General features: G+C 44.7%; 1 protein-coding gene across 7 annotated transcripts in view; it reads left to right on the forward strand.

Annotated features, from left to right (window-relative positions):
- The window catches only part of LOC134338213 (adhesion G protein-coupled receptor B2-like), a 1212788-nt gene that overhangs the window by 1070389 nt on the left and 122111 nt on the right, over positions 1–20288 (forward strand). For all 7 annotated transcript variants that reach the window (XM_063033890.1, XM_063033884.1, XM_063033886.1 and 4 more), the window contains one exon: positions 1990–2029. In XM_063033890.1, coding sequence (XP_062889960.1) covers positions 1990–2029 — 40 coding nt within the window. The remainder of the gene's footprint in view (positions 1–1989; positions 2030–20288) is intronic.

The raw sequence follows: 20288 nt of genomic DNA on the forward strand, positions 1-20288 counted from the left end.
TCCAAAGGAGAGAATCAAGTCGAATCTGAAACTGGTTCATTTGCAGAAAGCAAACGAAAGAGAGGTCAAAGCTAGTTGTAGTAACTTGATGTTCTGCAAGGCTCTGTTCTGGATCTCATGCTTTATATAGTAAAATGATTTGTACTTAATCATAGTCCACATATTTAAGAAGTTTGCAGTCACACTTAGTGGAAGATCAAACATTGTAGGCTGCTGGAGAATGGCAATAACAAATGATACTGAGTAGGACAAGTAGAAAAGATGCTGATGAAAGCAAATAAAATACTACCCATAAACAAGAGAAAATCTGTGGACATTGGAAATCAAAATAATATACACAAAATGCTGGAGGAACTCAGCAGGCCAGGCAGCATCTATAGAAAAGAGCAAACAGTCCACATTCTGGTCCAAGACCCTTCATCAGGACAAGAGAAAAGAGATCAGATGTCAGAGTAAGAAGGTGAGGGGAGGAAAGGAAGAAGTACAGAATAGTAGGTGATAAGTGAAACCAGGAGAGTGGGGGTGGGGGGGGTGATATAAAGAGCTGGGAAGGTGATTGGTGAAAGAGATAAAGGGCTGGAGAGGGGGGAATCTGGTAGGAGAGGACAGGAGGCAGAGCAACAAAGGGAGGTGATGGGCAGATAAGGAGATAAGGACAATGGGAATGGGGAATGTTGAAGGTGGGTGGGGGGGCATTACCGGAAGTTCAAGAAATCGATGTTCATGCCATCACATTGGAGTCTACCCAGACTGAATATAAAATGTTGCTCCTCCAACCTGCGTGTGGTCTCATTGTAACAGTAGAGGAGGCCATGGACTGACATGTCAAAATGGGACTGGGAATTAGAATTGAAATGGTTGGCCATCGGGAAATCCTACTTTTCCTGGTGGATGGAGCGCAGGTGCTCGGCAAAGCAGTCTCCCAATCTATGTTGGATCTCACTGATATACAGGAGGCCACACCAGGAGCACCGGACACAGTATGACCCCAACAGACTCAGAGCTGATGTGTCACCTGACCTGGAAGGTCCTGAATGGTCATGAGAGAGGAGGTGTAGGGGCAGGAGTTGCACATGCTCCATTGCAATACTACCCATTGTGTGGATTGGAAGAGTGGGGAGCTAATACCAAATTAACTATGTACATTTCTGGCTACTCCACCCAAGACAGGATAAGATAGAACTAGAGAGGGTATGGTATGAAGATATTCATTAGGATGTGTTCAGAGCTGGAACATTTTAGCAATATGCAGTGATTTTCAATTGGAACCAAGTAAGATAATTGTAATTGTAATTAAGGAAATTAAAATTAGAAGAGGCCTAAACTGTAAACAGAACAGAACTGTTACAAGGAAGGTCCTTTATGAGGAGAGTCTGGATAAATGGGCTTGTTTTCCTTGGTATAGGGGAGGTAGGTGGGGAAGGGGAAGGTGGTGGTCTGATAGAGTATTTCAGAATTATAAAGGGCTTAGTAAATGTTTCTTCATGGCAGTGGTGTCTGAGACCAGAGACTGACAGGTTTATGGTGAACGTTAAGAGGCTTGCAGGGGATCTGAGGAAGAATATGGAACATGGTGGAGGAAGATACTTATCCAATATCTAGACAAGCAGGAGTCATTTAACCACAGTAGCTATTGGTAAATAGGATGAGTGAAACTGTTGGCATGGACATGGTGGATTGAAGGGCCAGTTTCTGTGCCGCCATCTGAGAAGCGAATGGGTGAAGGATTGCTGAGGAGTAGATATTTTTTCACCTGCGCCTGGAATTCATGGTCGAAGTGGGTACTTAAAGCTAACTAGGTGCACACTTGAAGCCTAATACCACACAAGGTTATGGGATGGAAACTGAATCATGGGAATACACAAAATTGTCTAGACTTATAAATTTCATTTTATTTTTCTGGGATTCAGTAAATGGGTAAGTTCTTTCAGCTGTAGCCTCTCCAACTCTAACTTACTGTTTTTTTTGTATCCTGCTGCCTATTTATAGACAGATTTTGAAAAGGACGTGGACCTGGCATGCCAGTCTGGTATGTAGTACTTCAGATCCCAGAGGGAATAACCTCTTCTCACCATTACCCATAAACATTTTTCTCCTTAATATTGTTCATCTCCTGATGTTGGGACAGCCAGCAGCTAAGTATTAACATCAGTTGCAACAGGAATGAGTGGATGAGTGAGCTACTGGAAACACTGCATCATGTCTTAATTTTCATGAGATATTATTTACCTTTAATTAATTTTAATGCAGTAATTCCTGTTTCATTTTAATATGCTTAATGATAGCAATTCCAATCAAATTATTTCTTAGAGGCCCATTTTTCCCCACTGGTTATGTCATTAGAAGTTATTAAAATGTTCCTAAAATACTACTTTTGAACATCAGCAGAAATCAGCACTTTGGACTACAGTCAAAAGCAATTCTAACATTACAACAGTGACCACACTTGAAAAGTTCTTCATTAACTATAAAGTGTTCTCGTACATCCAGCTGCCCTCTGTGGTGCTAATACAAATGCAAGTCTCTCTTCTGTTGCAAACTTGTGAAAGATGAGTCTCTTTTCTTTCTTGTTTATTTAAGTGATTATTTTTCATCTCCTGGTACCATGTTCAGGAATAGGTAGAATTGGCTAACCTGGTAAATTTTACTGGCATTCAGCAGTCTTATTTTCTGCTCAAACTGCAACGACAAAATTTGCTACTAATCAATCCAATTGGAAAGTGTTCTAAAATGCAATTTACAAAGGAGAGCTTTTAAAAATAAAACTCCTCATGTATTTAAGAATGCTAATGTCATGCATTTTGGTTTAATCTCAGTATGTTTCAATCTTGAGGAATCATTTAACTTCGTAGGTGGTTCCTCAGGATGACTTGCTGCAGTACTGCTTTTTCTGAGGCCACGGGTGGGGCAGGAGAGACCTGATGGGATAAATGAATGGGTAGTTTATTAGGTGGTATGCATCTTCGACCATTATGTGCGCCTTCCGTGTGTCCTAACCATTAGATTCGAGACTCTCAGTGCTATCTTAAATACTTCTCTGCTATCAGCAGATGCGAGCCAAGAATTCCATGGAGTTGGTGAGGATATCACATTCCCTCAAGCATGTTTTGAGGACATATGTGATTATTTTTCTTTGTCTATCATGACAAAACTCAGATGAGAGTGCCAGTTTCAGGAATCTGAATTCAGGCATGCAAACACACTGCCTGTAAAATGAAACAACTGAAAGTGACAAGAACCTTAATCATTGGAATGTTATCCTGGCTGAGGACAATCATGTTTGTTATCTCATTGTTCTGTGCATTTGAAAGATATTGCAGAGGCAACACTCATATCTCTCCAGTGCCATGTGGTGCCCACTAGAAATAGTCCAACAAGAATATAAGAGAACAAGAATTATTGGTGTGGGTAGACTAGTTGTGATGTGCTGTACTTGTGATCTTGGTCTTCAAGCAACACATGGGTTATAGGGAGTGCCAGCACAATGATGAACTTCATCATCAATATCTGCTTTCATTCAGAAGTGCCTGTTGCGATCTCAGAAGTGGTCCACATTATCCTAGATCTTGTCATGTTGTCAGAGGGCAGTTGCAGTTCCATGATTGAGCTGACTGACTTTGGCTATGGAAAAGAGGCAATGTAGGTTGCCGCTCTGGTCTTCCCGCTCTGGTCTTCTGCCTGCTCTGGATCTCTTTATTGCTAACTGCCGACGGGACATCAACCGTCTCGACTTCACCACACCTTGTCCCCATTCCAACCTCACTCCTTCGGAACGCTCTGCTCTCCACTCCCTCCGCACTAATCCTAACCTTACTATTAAACCCGCCGATAGAGGGGGTGCTGTTGTAGTCTGGCGTACTGACCTCTACCTTGCCGAGGCGCAGCAACAACTCGCGGATACCTCCTCTTATTTACCCCTCGATCGTGACCCCACCAAGGAGCACCAGGCCATTGTCTCCCACACCATCACCGACTTTATCCGCTCAGGGGATCTCCCATCCACTGCTACCAACTTTATAGTTCCCACACCCCGCACTTCCCGTTTCTACCTCCTACCCAAGATCCACAAACTTGCCTGTCCTGGCCGACCTATTGTCTCAGCTTGCTCCTGCCCCACCGAACTCATTTCTGCATACCTCGACACTGTTTTATCACCCCTTGTTCAATCCCTTCCGACCTATGTTCGTGACACTTCCCACGCTCTTAAACTTTTCGATGATTTTAAGTTCCCTGGCCCCCACCGCTTTATTTTCACCATGGATGTCCAGTCCTTATATACTTCCATCCCCCATCAGGAAGGTCTCAAAGCTCTACGCTTCTTTTTGGATTCCAGACCTAATCAGTTCCCCTCTACCACCACTCTGCTCCGTCTAGCGGAATTAGTCCTTACTCTTAATAATTTCTCCTTTGGCTCCTCCCATTTCCTCCAAACTAAAGGTGTAGCTATGGGCACCCGTATGGGTCCTAGCTATGCCTGCCTTTTTGTTGGGTTTGTGGAACAATCTATGTTCCGTGCCTATTCTGCTATCTGTCCCCCACTTTTCCTTCGCTACATCGACGACTGCATTGGCGCTGCTTCCTGCACGCATGCAGAACTCGTTGACTTTATTAACTTTGCCTCCAACTTTCACCCTGCCCTCAAGTTTACCTGGTCCATTTCCGACACCTCCCTCCCCTTTCTAGATCTTTCTGTCTCTGTCTCTGGAGACAGCTTATCCACTGATGTCTACTATAAGCCTAGTGACTCTCACAGCTATCTGGACTATTCCTTTTCTCACCCTGTCTCTTGCAAAAACGCCATCCCCTTCTCGCAATTCCTCCGTCTCCGCCGCATCTGCTCTCAGGATGAGGCTTTTCATTCTAGGACGAGGGAGATGTCTTCCTTTTTTAAAGAAAGGGGCTTCCCTTCCTCCACTATCAACTCTGCTCTTAAACGCATCTCCCCCATTTCATGTACATCTGCTCTCACTCCATCCTCCCACCACCCCACTAGGAATAGGGTTCCCCTGGTCCTCACCTACCACCCCACCAGCCTCCGGGTCCAACATATTATTCTCCGTAACTTCCGCCACCTCCAACGGGATCTCACCACTAAGCACATCTTTCCCTCCCCCGCTCTCTCTGCATTCCGCAGGGATCGCTCCCTACACAACTCCCTTGTCCATTCGTCCCCCCCATCCCTCCCCACTGATCTCCCTCCTGGCACTTATCTGTGTAAGCGGAACAAGTGCTACACATGCCCTTACACTTCCTCTCTTGCCACCATTCAGGGCCCCAAACAGTCCTTCCAGGTGAGGCATCACTTCACCTGTGAGTCGACTGGGGTGATATACTGCGTCCGGTGCTCCGGATGTGGCCTTTTATATATTGGTGAGACCCGACGCAGACTGGGAGACCGCTTTGCTGAACATCTACGCTCTGTCCGCCAGAGAAAGCAGGATCTCCCAGTGGCCACACATTTTAATTCCACATCCCATTCCCATTCTGACATGTCTATCCACGGCCTCCTCTACTGTAAAGATGAAGCCACACTCAGGTTGGAGGAACAACACCTTATATTCCGTCTGGGTAGCCTCCAACCTGATGGCATGAACATCGACTTCTCTAACTTCCGCTAATGCCCCACCTCCCCCTCGTACCCCATCTGTTACTTATTTTTATACACACATTCTTTCTCTCACTCTCCTTTTTATCCCTCTGCCCCTCTGAATATACCCTTTGCCCATCCTCTGGGTCCCCCCCCTCCCTTGTCTTTCTTCCTGGACCTCCTGTCCCATGATCCTCTCGTATCCCCTTCTGCCTATCACCTGTCCAGCTCTCGGCTCTATCCCTCCCCCTCCTGACTTCTCCTATCATTTTGGATCTCCCCCTCCTGCTCCCACTTTCAAATCTCTTACTCACTCTTCCTTCAGTTAGTCCTGACGAAGGGTCTCGGCCTGAAACGTCGACTGCACCTCTTCTACAGACGCTGCTTGGCCTGCTGCGTTCACCAGCAACTTCGATGTATGTTGCTTGAATTTCCAGCATCTGCAGAATTCCTGTTGTTTGCAATGTAGGTTGAACAGTTTTCCATCCGTCCTGTGGTTCTACTCCAGCAGAAGCATTGTAGCAAGGAAGACTGGAAATCTGGAGGCATAGAGAGAGATTGGCTTGATTTGGATGGCTCTGTCGTGGATTTATTGGATGGTTTATTGACTTGCATGGCAAGGTGAAATTAGTGGAAGGTGAAGACAAATGTCTATGGGCAGTCGAATTGGAGTTGGGTATCCAATAGTCTGCACTGGTTGATGAAGCCAAAGGCATATAGCTAGGTTCAAAAAACATAAGTGGTTGCTCGCAGACAAATCATATGCTTTTTATTTGCAATCAAATATACATAATTTTACATTAAACTTTAATTATTCTCAATCTACCAATTCAACTGTTACAGCTTTGTTTGGATCAATGCAAAAACATGACAGTGAAGATTAAAGGAGTTAGGAACGTTTAAAATAAAAATGAAGAATGTGAGAATTGATTTCAGGCCAGTGAAAACATCAGGCTGAGAAAGGATGCAAATTGGATGGTCGTAGGAACGGTGGACAATGACCAGCACACTATTTGCCCACTGCCGTGAATTTCAATAGTGCTACAGACCAGTTGATAAACATTTTCAGAGCCAAAACCTTATTGGCTAAGATGAGATGGTTGAGGGCCAGTAAATACTGGAAGTTGTGACACAGTCAAGATCAGGGGTTTATTGGAAATAGCTATGGGACAAGATGCTGCTTTGCCTCACTTCTACAGACTCTGTGTCCATCTCCTGAGTAAAGGCAGTTAGGAAGGAGGCTGAGAAGCAGGACCTTCAGGGTAGTAATCTCGGGATTGCTACCTGTGCCACGTGCTAGCGAGGGCAAGAATAGTCGGATCAGGCAGATGAATGCATGGCTGAGAGACTGGTGTAGGGGGCAGGGCTTCAGATTCTTGGAGAATTGGGATCTCTTCTGGGGGAAGTATGACCTGTTCAAAAAGGACAGGTTACACCTGAACCCGAAGGGGAACCAATATCCTGGCGGGAAAGTTTAATAGAGCTGTTAGGGAGGGTTTAAACTAATTTAGCAGGGGAATGGGAACTGGAATGACAGAGCAGAGGAAGGGGAAAACAGAAATAAATCTAAGATAGTGAGCAGTAAAGATGTCAGGAAAGATAGGCAGGTGATGGGGCAAATTTGTAGCCATTGGGATGAGTTGCAGTGCAATAAAGTTGCAGTGAAATCAAAGCGAAAAGTATCAAATACTGGTCTTAAGGTGTTGTACTTAAATTCACGCAGCATAAGGAATAAGGTGGATGATCTTGTCGTACAGCTACAGATTGGCAGGTATGATATTGTGGCCATCACTGAGACGTGGCTAAAGGATGCATGTCTCTGGGAGTTGAATGTCCAAGGATACACGGTGTATCGGAAGGATAGGAAGGTAGGCAGGGGGGGGGGCGTGGCTTTATTGGTAAGAAATGATATTAAATCATTAGAAAGAGGTGATATAGGATCGGAAGGTGCAGAATCTTTATGGGTTGAGCTAAGAAATTGCAGGGGTAAAAGGACCCTGATGGCAGTTATTTATAGGCCTCCAAACAGCTGCAGGGATGTGGACTACAAATTACAACTGGAAATAGAAAAGGCTTGTCAGAAGGGCAGTGTTATGATAATTGTGGGGGATTTTAACATGAGAGTAGACTGGGAAAATCAGGTCAGCAGTGGATCTCAAGAGAGAGAATTTGTAGAATGTCTGCGAGATGGCTTGTTAGAACAGCTTGTTGTTGAGCCCACTAGGGGATCGGCTGTACTGGATTGGGTATTGTGTAACGAATCGGAGGTGATTAGAGAGACTGAGGTGAAGGAACCCTTCAGAGGCAGTGATCATAACATGATTGAGTTCACTGTGAAATTAGAAAAAGAGAAGCCGAAATCTGATGTGTCAGTATTTCAGTGGAGTAAAGGAAATTACAGTGGCATGAGAGAGGAACTGGCCAAAGTTGACTGGAAAGGGACACTGGCGGGAAAGACAGCCGAGCAGCAGTGGCTGGAGTTTATGCAGGAAAGAGGAAGGTGCAAGACAGGTATATTCCAAAAAAGAAGAAATTTTCGAGTGGAAAAAGGGTGCAACCGTGGTTGACAAGAGAAGTCAAAGCCAAAGTTAAAGCAAAGGAGAGGGCATACAAGGAAGCAAAAATTAGTGGGAAGACAGAGGATTGGGAAGTTTTTAAAACCTTACAAAAGGAAACCAAGAAGGTCATTAAGAGGGAAAAGATTAACTATGAAAGGAAGCTAGCAAATAATATCAAAGAGGATACTAAAAGCATTTTCAAGTATATAAACAGTAAAAGACAGGTGAGAGTAGATATAGGACCGATAGAAAATGATGCTGGAGAAATTGTAATGGGAGATAAGGAGATGGCAGAGGAACTGAACGAGTATTTTGCATCAGTCTTCACTGAGGAAGACATCAGCAGTATACCGGACACTCAAGGGTGGCAGGGAAGAGAAGTGTACGCAGTCACAATTACGACAGAGAAAGTACTCAGAAAGCTGAATAGTCTAAAGGTAGATAAATCTCCTGGACCAGATGGAATGCACCTTCGTGTTCTGAAGGAAGTAGCTGTGGAGATTGTGGAGGCATTAGCGATGATCTTTCATAAGTCGATAGATTCTGGCATGGTTCCGGAAGACTGGAAGATTGCAAATGTTACTCCATTATTTAAGAAGGGGGCAAGGAAGCAGAAAGGAAATTATAGACCTGTTAGCAACACACATCAAAGTTGCTGGTGAACGCAGCAGGCCAGGCAGCATCTCTAGGAAGAGGTACGGTCGACGTTTCAGGCCGAGACCCTTCGTCAGGACTAACTGAAGGAAGAGTGAGTAAGGGATTTGAACGTGGGAGGGGGAGGGGGAGATCCAAAATGATAGGAGAAGACAGGAGGGGGAGGGATAGAGCCAAGAGCTGGACAGGTGATTGGCAAAAGGGATACGAGAGGATCATGGGACAGGAGGTCCGGGAAGAAAGACAAGGGGGGGGGACCCAGAGGATGGGCAAGAGGTATATTCAGAGGGACAGAGGGAGAAAAAGGAGAGTGAGAGAAAGAATGTGTGCATAAAAATAAGTAACAGATGGGGTACGAGGGGGGAGGTGGGACCTTAGCGGAAGTTAGAGAAGTCGATGTTCATGCCATCAGGTTGGAGGCCACCCAGACGGAATATAAGGTGTTGTTCCTCCAACCTGAGTGTGGCTTCATCTTTACAGTAGAGGAGGCCGTGGATAGACATGTCAGAATGGGAATGGGATGTGGAATTAAAATGTGTGGCCACTGGGAGATCCTGCTTTCTCTGGCGGACAGAGCGTAGATGTTCAGCAAAGCGGTCTCCCAGTCTGCGTCGGGTCTCGCCAATATATAAAAGGCCACATCGGGAGCACCGGACGCAGTATATCACCCCAGTCAACTCACAGGTGAAGTGTTGCCTCACCTGGAAGGACTGTTTGGGGCCCTGAATGGTGGTAAGGGAGGAAGTGTAAGGGCATGTGTAGCACTTGTTCCGCTTACATGGATAAGTGCCAGGAGGGAGATCAGTGGGGAGGGATGGGGGGGCCGAATGGACAAGGGAGTTGCGTAGGGAGCGATCCCTGCGGAATGCAGAGAGAGCGGGGGAGGGAAAGATGTGCTTAGTGGTGGTATCCCGTTGGAGGTGGCGGAAGTTACGGAGAATAATATGTTGGACCCGCAGGCTGGTGGGGTGGTAGGTGAGGACCAGGGGAACTCTATTCCTAGTGGGGTGGCGGGAGGATGGAGTGAGAGCAGATGTAAGTGAAATGGGGGAGATGCGTTTAAGAGCAGAGTTGATAGTGGAGGAAGGGAAGCCCCTTCCTTTAAAAAAGGAAGACATCTCCCTCGTCCTAGAATGAAAAGCCTCATCCTGAGAGCAGATGCGGCAGAGACAGAGGAATTGCGAGAAGGGGATGGCGTTTTTGCAAGAGACAGGGTGAGAAGAGGAATAGTCCAGATAGCTGTGAGAGTCACTAGGCTTATAGTAGACATCCGTGGATAAGCTGTCTCCAGAGACAGAGACAGAAAGATCTAGAAAGGGGAGGGTGGTGTCGGAAATGGACCAGGTAAACTTGAGGGCAGGGTGAAAGTTGGAGGCAAAGTTAATAAAGTCAACGAGTTCTGCATGCGTGCAGGAAGCAACGCCAATGCAATCGTCGATGTAGCAAAGGAAAAGTGGGGGTCAGATACCAGAATAGGCACGGAACATGGATTGTTCCACAAACCCAACAAAAAGGCAGGCATAGCTAGGACCCATACGGGTGCCCATAGCTACACCTTTAGTTTGGAGGAAGTGGGAGGAGCCAAAGGAGAAATTATTAAGAGTAAGACTAATTCCGCTAGACGGAGCAGAGTGGTGGTAGAGGGGAACTGATTAGGTCTGGAATCCAAAAAGAAGCGTAGAGCTTTGAGACCTTCCTGATGGGGGATGGAATTTAAACTTGTTCCGCTTACATGTTTTAATTCACTTTAATTCCACATCCCATTCCCATTCTGACATGTCTATCCACGGCCTCCTCTACTGTAAAGATGAAGCCACACTCAGGTTGGAGGAACAACACATATTCCGTCTGGGTAGCCTCCAACCTGATGGCATGAACATTGACTTCTCTAACTTCCGCTAAGGCCCCACCTCCCCCTCGTACCCCATCTGTTACTTATTTTTATGCACACAATCTTTCCCTCACTCTCCTTTTTCTCCCTCTGTCCCTCTGAATATACCTCTTGCCCATCCTCTGGGTCCCCCGCCCCCACTCCTTGTCTTTCTTCCCAGACCTCCTGACCCATGATCCTCTCGTATTCCCTTTTGCCGATCACCTGTCCAGCTCTTGGCTCTATCCCTCCCCGTCCTGTCTTCTCCTATCATTTTGAATCTCCCCCTCCGCCTCCCACTTTCAAATCCCTTACTCACTCTTCCTTCAGTTAGTCCTGACGAAGGGTCTCGGCCTGAAACGTCGACCGTACCTCTTCCTAGAGATGCTGCCTGGCCTGCTGCATTCACCAGCAATTTTGATGTGTGTTGCTTGAATTTCCAGCATCTGCAGAATTCCTGTTGTTTGCGTTTATAGACCTGTTAGCTTGACATCGGTGGTTGGGAAGTTGTTGGAGTCGATTGTCAAGGATGTGGTTACAGAGTAGCTGGAGGTATATGACAAGATAGGCAGAACTCAGCATGGATTCCTTAAAGGAAAATCTTGCCTGACAAACCTATTACAATTTTTTGAGGAAATTACCAGTAGGCTAGACAAGGGTGATGCACTAGATGTTGTATATTTGGATTTTCAGAAGGCCTTTGACAAGGTGCCACACATGAGGCTACTTAACAAGATAAGAGCCCATGGAATTACGGGAAAGTTACATACGTGGATAGAGCGTTGGCTGATTGGCAGGAAACAGAGAGTGGGAATAAAGGGATCCTATTCTGGTTGGCTGCCGGTTACCAGTGGTGTTCCACACGGGTCCGTGTTGGGGCCGCTTCTTCTTACATTGTACATCAACCATTTGGATTATGGAATAGGTGGCTTTGTGGCTAAGTTTGCTGACGATACGAAGATAGGTGGAGGGGCCGGTAGTGCTGAGGAAACGGACAGTCTGCAGAGAGACTTGGATAGATTGGAAGAATGGGCAGAGAAGTGGCAAATGAAGTACAATGTTGGAAAGTGTATGGTTATGCACTTTGGCAGAAAAAATAAACGGGCAGACTATTATTTAAATGGAGAAAGAATTCAAAGTTCTGAGATGCAACAGGACTTGGGAATCCTCGTACAGGATACCCTTAAAGTTAACCTCCAGGTTGAGTCAGTAGTGAAGAAGGCGAATGCAATGTTGGCACTCATTTCTAGAGGAATAGAGTATAAGAGCAGGGATGTGATGTTGAGGCTCTGTAAGGCACTGGTGAGACCTCACTTGGAGTACTGTGGACAGTTTTGGTCTCTTTATTTAAGAAAGGATGTGCTGATGTTGGAGAGGGTACAGAGAAGATTCACTAGAATGATTCCAGGAATGAGGGGGTTAACATATGAGGAACGTTTGTCCGCTCTTGGACTGTATTCCTTGGAGTTTAGAAGAATGAGGGGAGACCTAATAGAAACATTTCGAATGTTGAAAGGCATGGACAGAGTGGATGTGGCAAAGTTGTTTCCCATGATGGGGGAGTCTAGTACGAGAGAGCATGTCTTAAGGATTGAAGGGCGCCCATTCAGAACAGAAATGCGAAAAATTTTTTTAGTCAGAGGGTGGTGAATCTATGGAATTTGTTGCTACAGGCAGCAGTGGAGGCCAAGTCATTAGGTGTATTTAAGGCAGAGATTGATAGGTATCTGAGTAGCCAGGGCATCAAAGGTTATGGTGAGACGGCGGGGGAGTGGTACTAAATGGGAGAATTGATCAGCTCATGATAAAATGGCGCAGCAGACTCGATGGGCCAAATGGCCGACTTCTGCTGCTTTGTCTTATGGTCTCATGGTCTTAAATACAGATGCAAAGAATTCATTTCAGATCTTCCCCTATCTATTTTAGCTTCAAACATGGATTACCAGTCTGGTTTTCTAAATTTTCAAATTTTGACCCTTGCAATCCCTTTGTTTTAACATATTTGCAGAATCCCTTAGGATTTTTCTTCACCTTGTCTGTTTGAGCAACCTCATGCCCTCTTAAGTGTTCTCTTGCATTTTTTGTACTCCACAAACACCTCATTTGTTCCCTAGACCTGTTACCTTTACCTTTTTATTTGTTAACTTTTTTTTCAAATAGTTCTGCAAGAGTGAATTGTACTCTGTATCTAAAAAAATTTGGGTAGCAATTTGTAAATTCTGCAAGGGTGAATTTCTATAACCCAAAGAGCCTTAACATGACAGTCACCTGTAACTGGAATCCAGAGAGAGATTACTTATATTTAAGAATGTTGTATCAGGAAATACTGGATAGGAAAAGTTGAACTTTATAGGACCCTGGTCGTCCCTCTTGGTCGAACCACTTTTCGTCCCTCTTCCCTCTGGGAGAAGTCTCAGGAGCTTGAAGACTCGTGTGGCCAGATTTGGGAACAGCTTCCTTCCAACTGTGACAAGACTGCTGAACAGATCCTGACCCGGACCTGGGCCGTACCCTCCAAATATCCGGACTTGCCTTTCGGTTTTTTTGCACTACCTTACTTTCCATTTTTTCTATTTTCTATTTATGATTTATAATTTAAATTTTTATTTTTACTAATTTTTACTATTGTTAATATTTTTAATATTTAATATTTGTAATCCAGGGAGCAGGAAGTGCAGAATCAAATATCGCTGTGATGACTGTACGTTCTAGTATCAATTGTTTGGTGACAATAAAGTATAATGTATTTCTGGTCACCTCACTACAGGAAGGATGTGGAAACCATGGAAAGGGTGCAGAGGAGATTTACAAGGATGTTGCCTGGATTGGGGAGCATGCCTTATGAGAATAGGTTGAGTGAACTTGGCCTTTTCTCCTTGGAGCGATGGAGGTTGAGAGGTGACCTGACAGAGGTGTTCAAGATACTGAGAGGCATTGATCGTATGGATAGCCGGAGGCTTTTTCCCAGGGCTGACATGGCTAGCACAAGAGGGCATAGTTTTAAGGTGCTTGGAAGTAGGTACAGAGGAGATGTCAGGGGTAAGTTTTTTACGCAGAGAGTGGTGAGTGCGTGGAATGGGCTGCCGGCGGCAGTGGTGGAGGCGGAAACGATAGAGACTCCTGGATGGCTACATGGAGCTTAGAAAAGTAGAGGGCTATGGGTAGAGCCTAGGTAGTTCTAAGGTAGGAACGTGTTCGGCACAACTTTGTGGGCCAAAGGGCCTGTATTGTGCTGTAGGTTTTCTATGTTTCTAACTTGAGATCTTGATGTTCAACCCTGCCTTTCCACAGCTGGCTCGAGACTTTACATAGAAGAGTGAAGATAATGTTGATTTTCTCACTGGTTTTTGATTTTACTGCCCAGCAATCAAATAAACTCGCACGTGGTGATGCATACACTGAACAGAATTGTGGGGAACTTACTGGGGGAGCAGGGCAACGACACAAAGTCCTTGATATCTACAAGCCAGCAGTTCTTAAGATCGACTAACAGTCCTTGGGCATACAGGAAATATGCACCAAGCAGACGTCTAGCCATTTTTGCCAGGAGGTCCCATGTGTAATCTTGCCCACTAAAGCAGAGCCACACCCATCGTGTCCCATAAGTCTGGATCCTGCAGCCATTGGTGACCTCTAGGGTGGTTTTGTTGCTCTTTGCCTTCTCAATAGGCGGTGCTGACAGCACACTCACTTGAGCACTCATGTCACACTTAAGCATCGCCCTGAAAGGGTGTCCGTAATGTACAGTGGACGACCTTGGTAGCTGCAACCCACAGTGTTCAAAGACCTCTAATGTCCTGATGTGTTGCAATATTGAAGCTGAAAGGCATTTGGTACTTCTGGTGTTCCTACCAAAGCGAGCATGGTAAAAGCACGGGCCTGGCATTGTCTGTTTTGCAGCCTTGGCCTCTTTATGTTGGGGACCTTGCTGACAGGGCTTTTTGAGGCAGGGAAAGGAGAATGAATGATGCTAAGTGTAGACTGTCAACTATTTTAGCAACCTCCCTATAGTTCGTCATTGTTCCATAATAGGGGCTATATGAATTTGATCAGGCATTTGCTGTATGAAGAGTTCTTTAAAAATAAAACCAGGATGCTGATTTCCCAGGAGCGACAGCACGGGGTCCATTAGCTCTGACAGCTTACGATCACCAAGGCTGGGCGAGGAGAACAACTGTTTGACGCACTCAGACTCTGTTAGGCCAGAAATTTATAAAAGGGGAATTTTCAGAGATCAGTATTTATCGTTTTCTGGTGGGCGTTCACGCAGACTCACTTCTCTCACAGCCGTGGAATTGCTGAGTGATGCTACCACGTAGCAGACTTTGGTGTTGTCGGTGTAGTTTTCTCACAAAGCAAATTGGGCCTCAGCTTGTGTAAACCAAGCGATGGTATTTTGCTTTTAAAACTCCAGCAATTTCAAAGCGACTGCACTGGCTGACATGTTCAATAACTCTGGAATCGTCCTAGAGCATGAGGGTCACCAATGTAGGTTTTTGCAAATAAAATTAAGTGAGGTGTTTTATGTTTACTGAAACCCATAACACATTTTATTGAACTCCAAAAGCTACGCACAAAAATGCACACTTTATGTAAAAGCCCCAGCTTAATGCAGGTGGTTGTGAATTATATACATTTCTCCTAATTATGTTACCCTACAATATGATGCTCTCTGCAGTGGATTGATCACCCCAATCTGGTGTGGCTGCTAAGTACATCTTTAAAAGGTATTGATTGCTGTTTCATTTGTTCTTTAGGGCTGAAATATTAACTCCAATGGTCATCAGACTAATAATAAATCAAACAAAGAAAAAGAATGAAGAATAATATACATGGACTATAGAGCAATGAAGTATGGATACAGGCCCCTTGGCCCAGTGAGTTCACACTGACCATCTGGACCGTGGTTCCAGTTTCCCACATTCGAAAATACCCTCTAAGCACCACCTCTTTACTTACCACCCCCTGAGTGAAAAAGTTTCCCCCCAGCTCCCTTTTAAAACTTTCCCCTCTCACCCTAAGCCTATGCCCGCGATTTGCAGACTCCCTTACCTTCGAGAATGGACTGTTACTATGTCTCTGATGATTTTAAACACACGTATAAAGTGTCCCTTCATTCTCCTTCATTCCAAGGAATGAAGATCCAGCCAGGCCAGCCTTTCCTTATAACTCAGAATCCCCAGTCCCAGCAACATCCTCATAAATCTTTGCTGCACTTTTTCCAGTTTGACCATGTCTCCCTTTTAACAGTGACAGTATACCAAGTGCGACCTCACCAACGACTTGTGCAGTTGCATTATAATGTGTGAATTCCCGTATTCTATGCCCTGACTAATGAAAGTGTGGTAAATGTCTTTTTCAGCTGGCTTCTACCTGTCTCCCTCCGATACCGCTTTAAGGAACTAGGCACTTACAATCCACTACTAGAGAAAATCTGCAGATCCTGGAAATCCAAGCAATACACACAAAATGCTAGAGGAACTCAGCAGGCCAGGGGGTATCTATGGAAAAGAGTACAGTCAACGTTTCGGGCTGAGAGCCTTCACCAAGACTAATGAAGAGTCTGGGGCTGAAACATCAACCGTTTATTCTTTTCCATAGGTACCTGCCTGGCGTGCTGAGCTCCTCCAGCACTTCGTGTGCATTACTTGTACTCCCCTGTTTGAGTACATTCCCTAGTATCCAAGTCCTATGCTGGTTTAACTTCCCAAAATTATATCACCTCACACCTGCATGCATTGAAATCCATTTGTCCCACATTCTTAGCTGTTCAAGATCCCCCTGTAATCTACAATAGCCTTCATGAAATACATGAGATATAGGAGCAGAATTAGGCCATTTGGCCCATCAGGTCTGCTACACCATTTCATCATGGCTGATCCACTTTTCTCCCAGCCCCACTCTCCTGCCTTCCCCGTGCTCCCCCCTCCACCGCTGTATCCCTTCATGCCCTGACCAGTCAAGAATCTATCAGCCTCTGCCTCTAATATACATAAAGACTGGCCTCCACAGCTGCCTGTGGCAACGAATTCCACAGATTCACCTTATAATTTTATGTCCTCTGCAAACTCACTGATCAAGCCTTGTGCATTTGCTGTATATGCACTCATGCATAAAGCTAACATTTACAAAACAAAAGTGGAATGAAGTTTGTTTAAGGCCTGTATAATAAGTCTGCAGGTCCTATATTTAGATTATCCACACCCAAAGTAACACTCATGGAGACCAGGACCCTTCAACAGAATTCACCGTTCATCAGGAAGGGTCTCAGCCAGTAATGTCAAATTTTATGGATCCTCTCCATAGATGCTGAGTTCCTCCATCATTTGTGTGTGTTGTTCTGGATTTCCAGCACCGGCAAATTCTCTTGTGTTTATCATCCACACCAAGATCGCTTTGGCAGCTGGTGAGTGTAGGGCAGGATCTCACCAGCCATCAAGGCCAAAACTAGTTTTTTGCATTTGCAAAGTCTCAGCACTGTAATTGTCCTCAGCAATCAGCTGGAAGCTGAGTTCTCAAGTGAGGATTGAGGTCGGACCATTCTGCGGAATGACTTCCCAAGCAGCCTGTCAAATGCGTTTGGCAAAATGATTCTTTGCCAGAACTCACCGCTAACACCTTACTTGTCTGGCAGTGAGAGAAACCCTCCCTTCCGATCCTTACTGCAGGGTCAGAGTCTCACTCACGACGCGAATGCCATCAAGGCGTCAGCAATAAGGATAAAAGCAGTTGCCCATCTCTTTGGAGACTGAGGTTTTGCAAAGAAAAGCTGTAAAAGTCCCGGTTCACGCTGAACAGTTGTATCACAGAGGACTCCATAATATGCAGACCGTTCCCAGACAAACATCAAGTGCTGCTGGCAGATCATCAACTTTTGATCTGCATGAAACTTGTTGGTTTTCCAATTCAATGAAATGTCGGTAAGGGAATGCTGCCACTTGGCTCCAAGCATATTTGCTGATGGATGTACCAAATCTTGGCATGGCCTACACTCAAGTACGCATTGTCTGAAAAGGCCACATGGCAGTGGTGCTTTGTACAGAGAACTTGATGATGTTCCAGATGTATAGGCCTGACAACACTGAATTTATAGACTGGATGACACAATGAATGTAAAGAGGGCCATTCACTGTATGTTTTCTACATCACAGAAACAGGCCGTTTGGCACAGAAGGTTGCACCTTAACTGGTGGCCCATGATGGGATTATTGTCCTTGTTTTCTATGTTTGTCAGGACCAGCTGCTGTCGTAGAGTGGTGCTGTCGTAGAGTGGTTCTGTCAGTAAGCATATTGGTGAGTGTCCAGTGTGGCAGGAATGGATGTGCGCCATTACCAGCCATTCAAAGCACTTCATGATGATTGGTGTTAGGTCCACCAGGCAATCTCCTGCCTTCCCCCCATACCCCTTCATGCCCTGACCAATCAAGAATCTATCAACTTCTGCATTAAATATACATAAAGAACTGGCCTCTATAGCTGCCTGGGGCAAAGAATTCCACAGATTCACTAGTCTCTGGCTAAAAAAAATCCTCTTATTTTGTGCTTTAAAAGGATGCCCCTCTATTCTGAGGCTGTGTCCTCTGGTCTTAAATCATCAAACATAGGAAACATCCCTTCCAATTCCACTCTATCAGAGCCTTTCACCAGGTGATAGGTTTCAATGAGGTCACCCCTCATTCTTCTGAATTCCAGTGAATGCAGGCCCAGAGCCATCAGATACTGTTCATATGACAAGCCATTCAATCCTGGAATCATTTTCCTGAACCTCCTTTGAACCCTCTCCAGTTTCAGCACATTGTTTCTAAGGTAAGGGGCCAAAAACTGCTCACAATACTCCAAGTGAGGCCTCACCAGTGCTTTATAAAGTCTCAATCTTACATCCTTGCTTTTATATTCTAGTCCTATTGAAATGAATGCTAACATTTCACTTGCCTTACTCACCACAAACTCAACCTGCAAAGTAAACTTTGCAGCTTAGTATTTTGTATTTTCTCCTAATTCAGAAAAGAGTCAACACTTTCATTTCTTCTACCAAAGTACCTGACAATACACTTTCTGATACTGTATTCCATCTGCCACTTCTTTGCCCATTCTCCTAATCTGCCTAAGTCCTTCTGTAGCCTCTCTACTTTGTCAAAACTACCTGCCCCTCCACCTATCTTCATATTATCAAAGTATACATAGCTTAGAGATTCATCTTCTTGCAGGCAGCCACAAAACAAAGAAACAGAAAAGAACCCACATGACAAAGAATGACAAACACCCAGTGCGTGAAAAAAGAATAAATCATACAAACAAAAAGGAAAACAAATAATACATGGAGAAGGATTGGCAGAATCCCCAAAAGTGAGTTCACAGCTGCAGAGCAAGTTCAGCAGTGAGGCAAGTGAAGACAGTCCAGGAGCCTGACAGCTGCAGGGTAACAATTCCTCCCAAACCAGGTGGTGTGAACTCAAGACTCCTGCTCCACCCACCCAGCGGTAGCAGTGAGGAGAGAGAGAGAGACACACACACAGGTCAAATCCCGCAGATGCAGATAGGATGGACACAGAGATGTGAGCTGAACACTGTTTTGACCTACACCCTTGATTTTGACGCCTTAATCTTTTTAGTGTGGCTCAGTGCTTAAATTTGCTAACCATCAGTTTGCTTTTTGCTCTTGAACCAAAACACTTCAATGCAACCTGAAGTCTGCTCCATTAATGGCTACCTTGATGACAGCTGTACCTGCATTATTGAGAGTCCAGATCACTGAATCCTTCAGGTGATGCAAAATTGCCAGACTGTTCAGGCTTTTCGAAAGCACGCTACAATGAACTTCAAGGTCCGGCCATTAACTGTGCACTGCCCCTTTGCCTTTGTGCAATACCCCTCACACACTTGCCATGATTAATGGATATATTATTGTGAATGAAGATTATTTTTGAAATAGTAACAAAGTACTATGCAAGAAGGGTTGTATACCACTGAGCTTGCAAGCTTATCAAACATCAAAAGAGTCAACTCAACATTGCAACAGGTTAAGGTTACAAAGTACACCTTCTTCCCCCAAGGCACTTCTGTATTGCTCTACAGACACATGCAGTGAATGGCTCCTTCCAGTTCTTCTGCCCATTGAGGCATTTTATCAAAAACATTTAATTATTTCTGATGTTTACCTTTCCAAGCAATCTGTTGCATACATTCTGTCTGTTTCTCTGGCTGTTGGGCTGATTTGTAAGTAATTAAATGACCGTTTCCACTGACCCCTGATAGAAATAAACAAAACAGCTCTCCAAGATCCCGTTGAAAGTACATTGTTGCTTGTGTTTAAGCTAAATATGTTGGAAAATAAAAGTCACCTTTTGCCAATAAATTAAATTTAATTCCCAAAGTAAGATACTCAGGGAGGTGGACAATAATAGACTGCAGGAAGATTGCTAGGCTGGTTGAATGAGTAGAGATGTGGTATATGATATTTAACACAGAGATATGTGAAGTGATATGCATTGGCATATCAATCAGGAAATCCAGTACTGATTTAGTTGCAGAATGCTAAAGGTGTGCAGGATAAGAGACACTTCACTGTATGTCTGCATGAGTTTTTGAAAATGGCAGAACTTTTTGAGAGAATAGTTAG

This window comes from Mobula hypostoma, chromosome 26, assembly GCF_963921235.1.
Source record: "Mobula hypostoma chromosome 26, sMobHyp1.1, whole genome shotgun sequence".
In the NCBI taxonomy this organism is placed as follows: Eukaryota; Metazoa; Chordata; class Chondrichthyes; order Myliobatiformes; family Myliobatidae; genus Mobula; species Mobula hypostoma.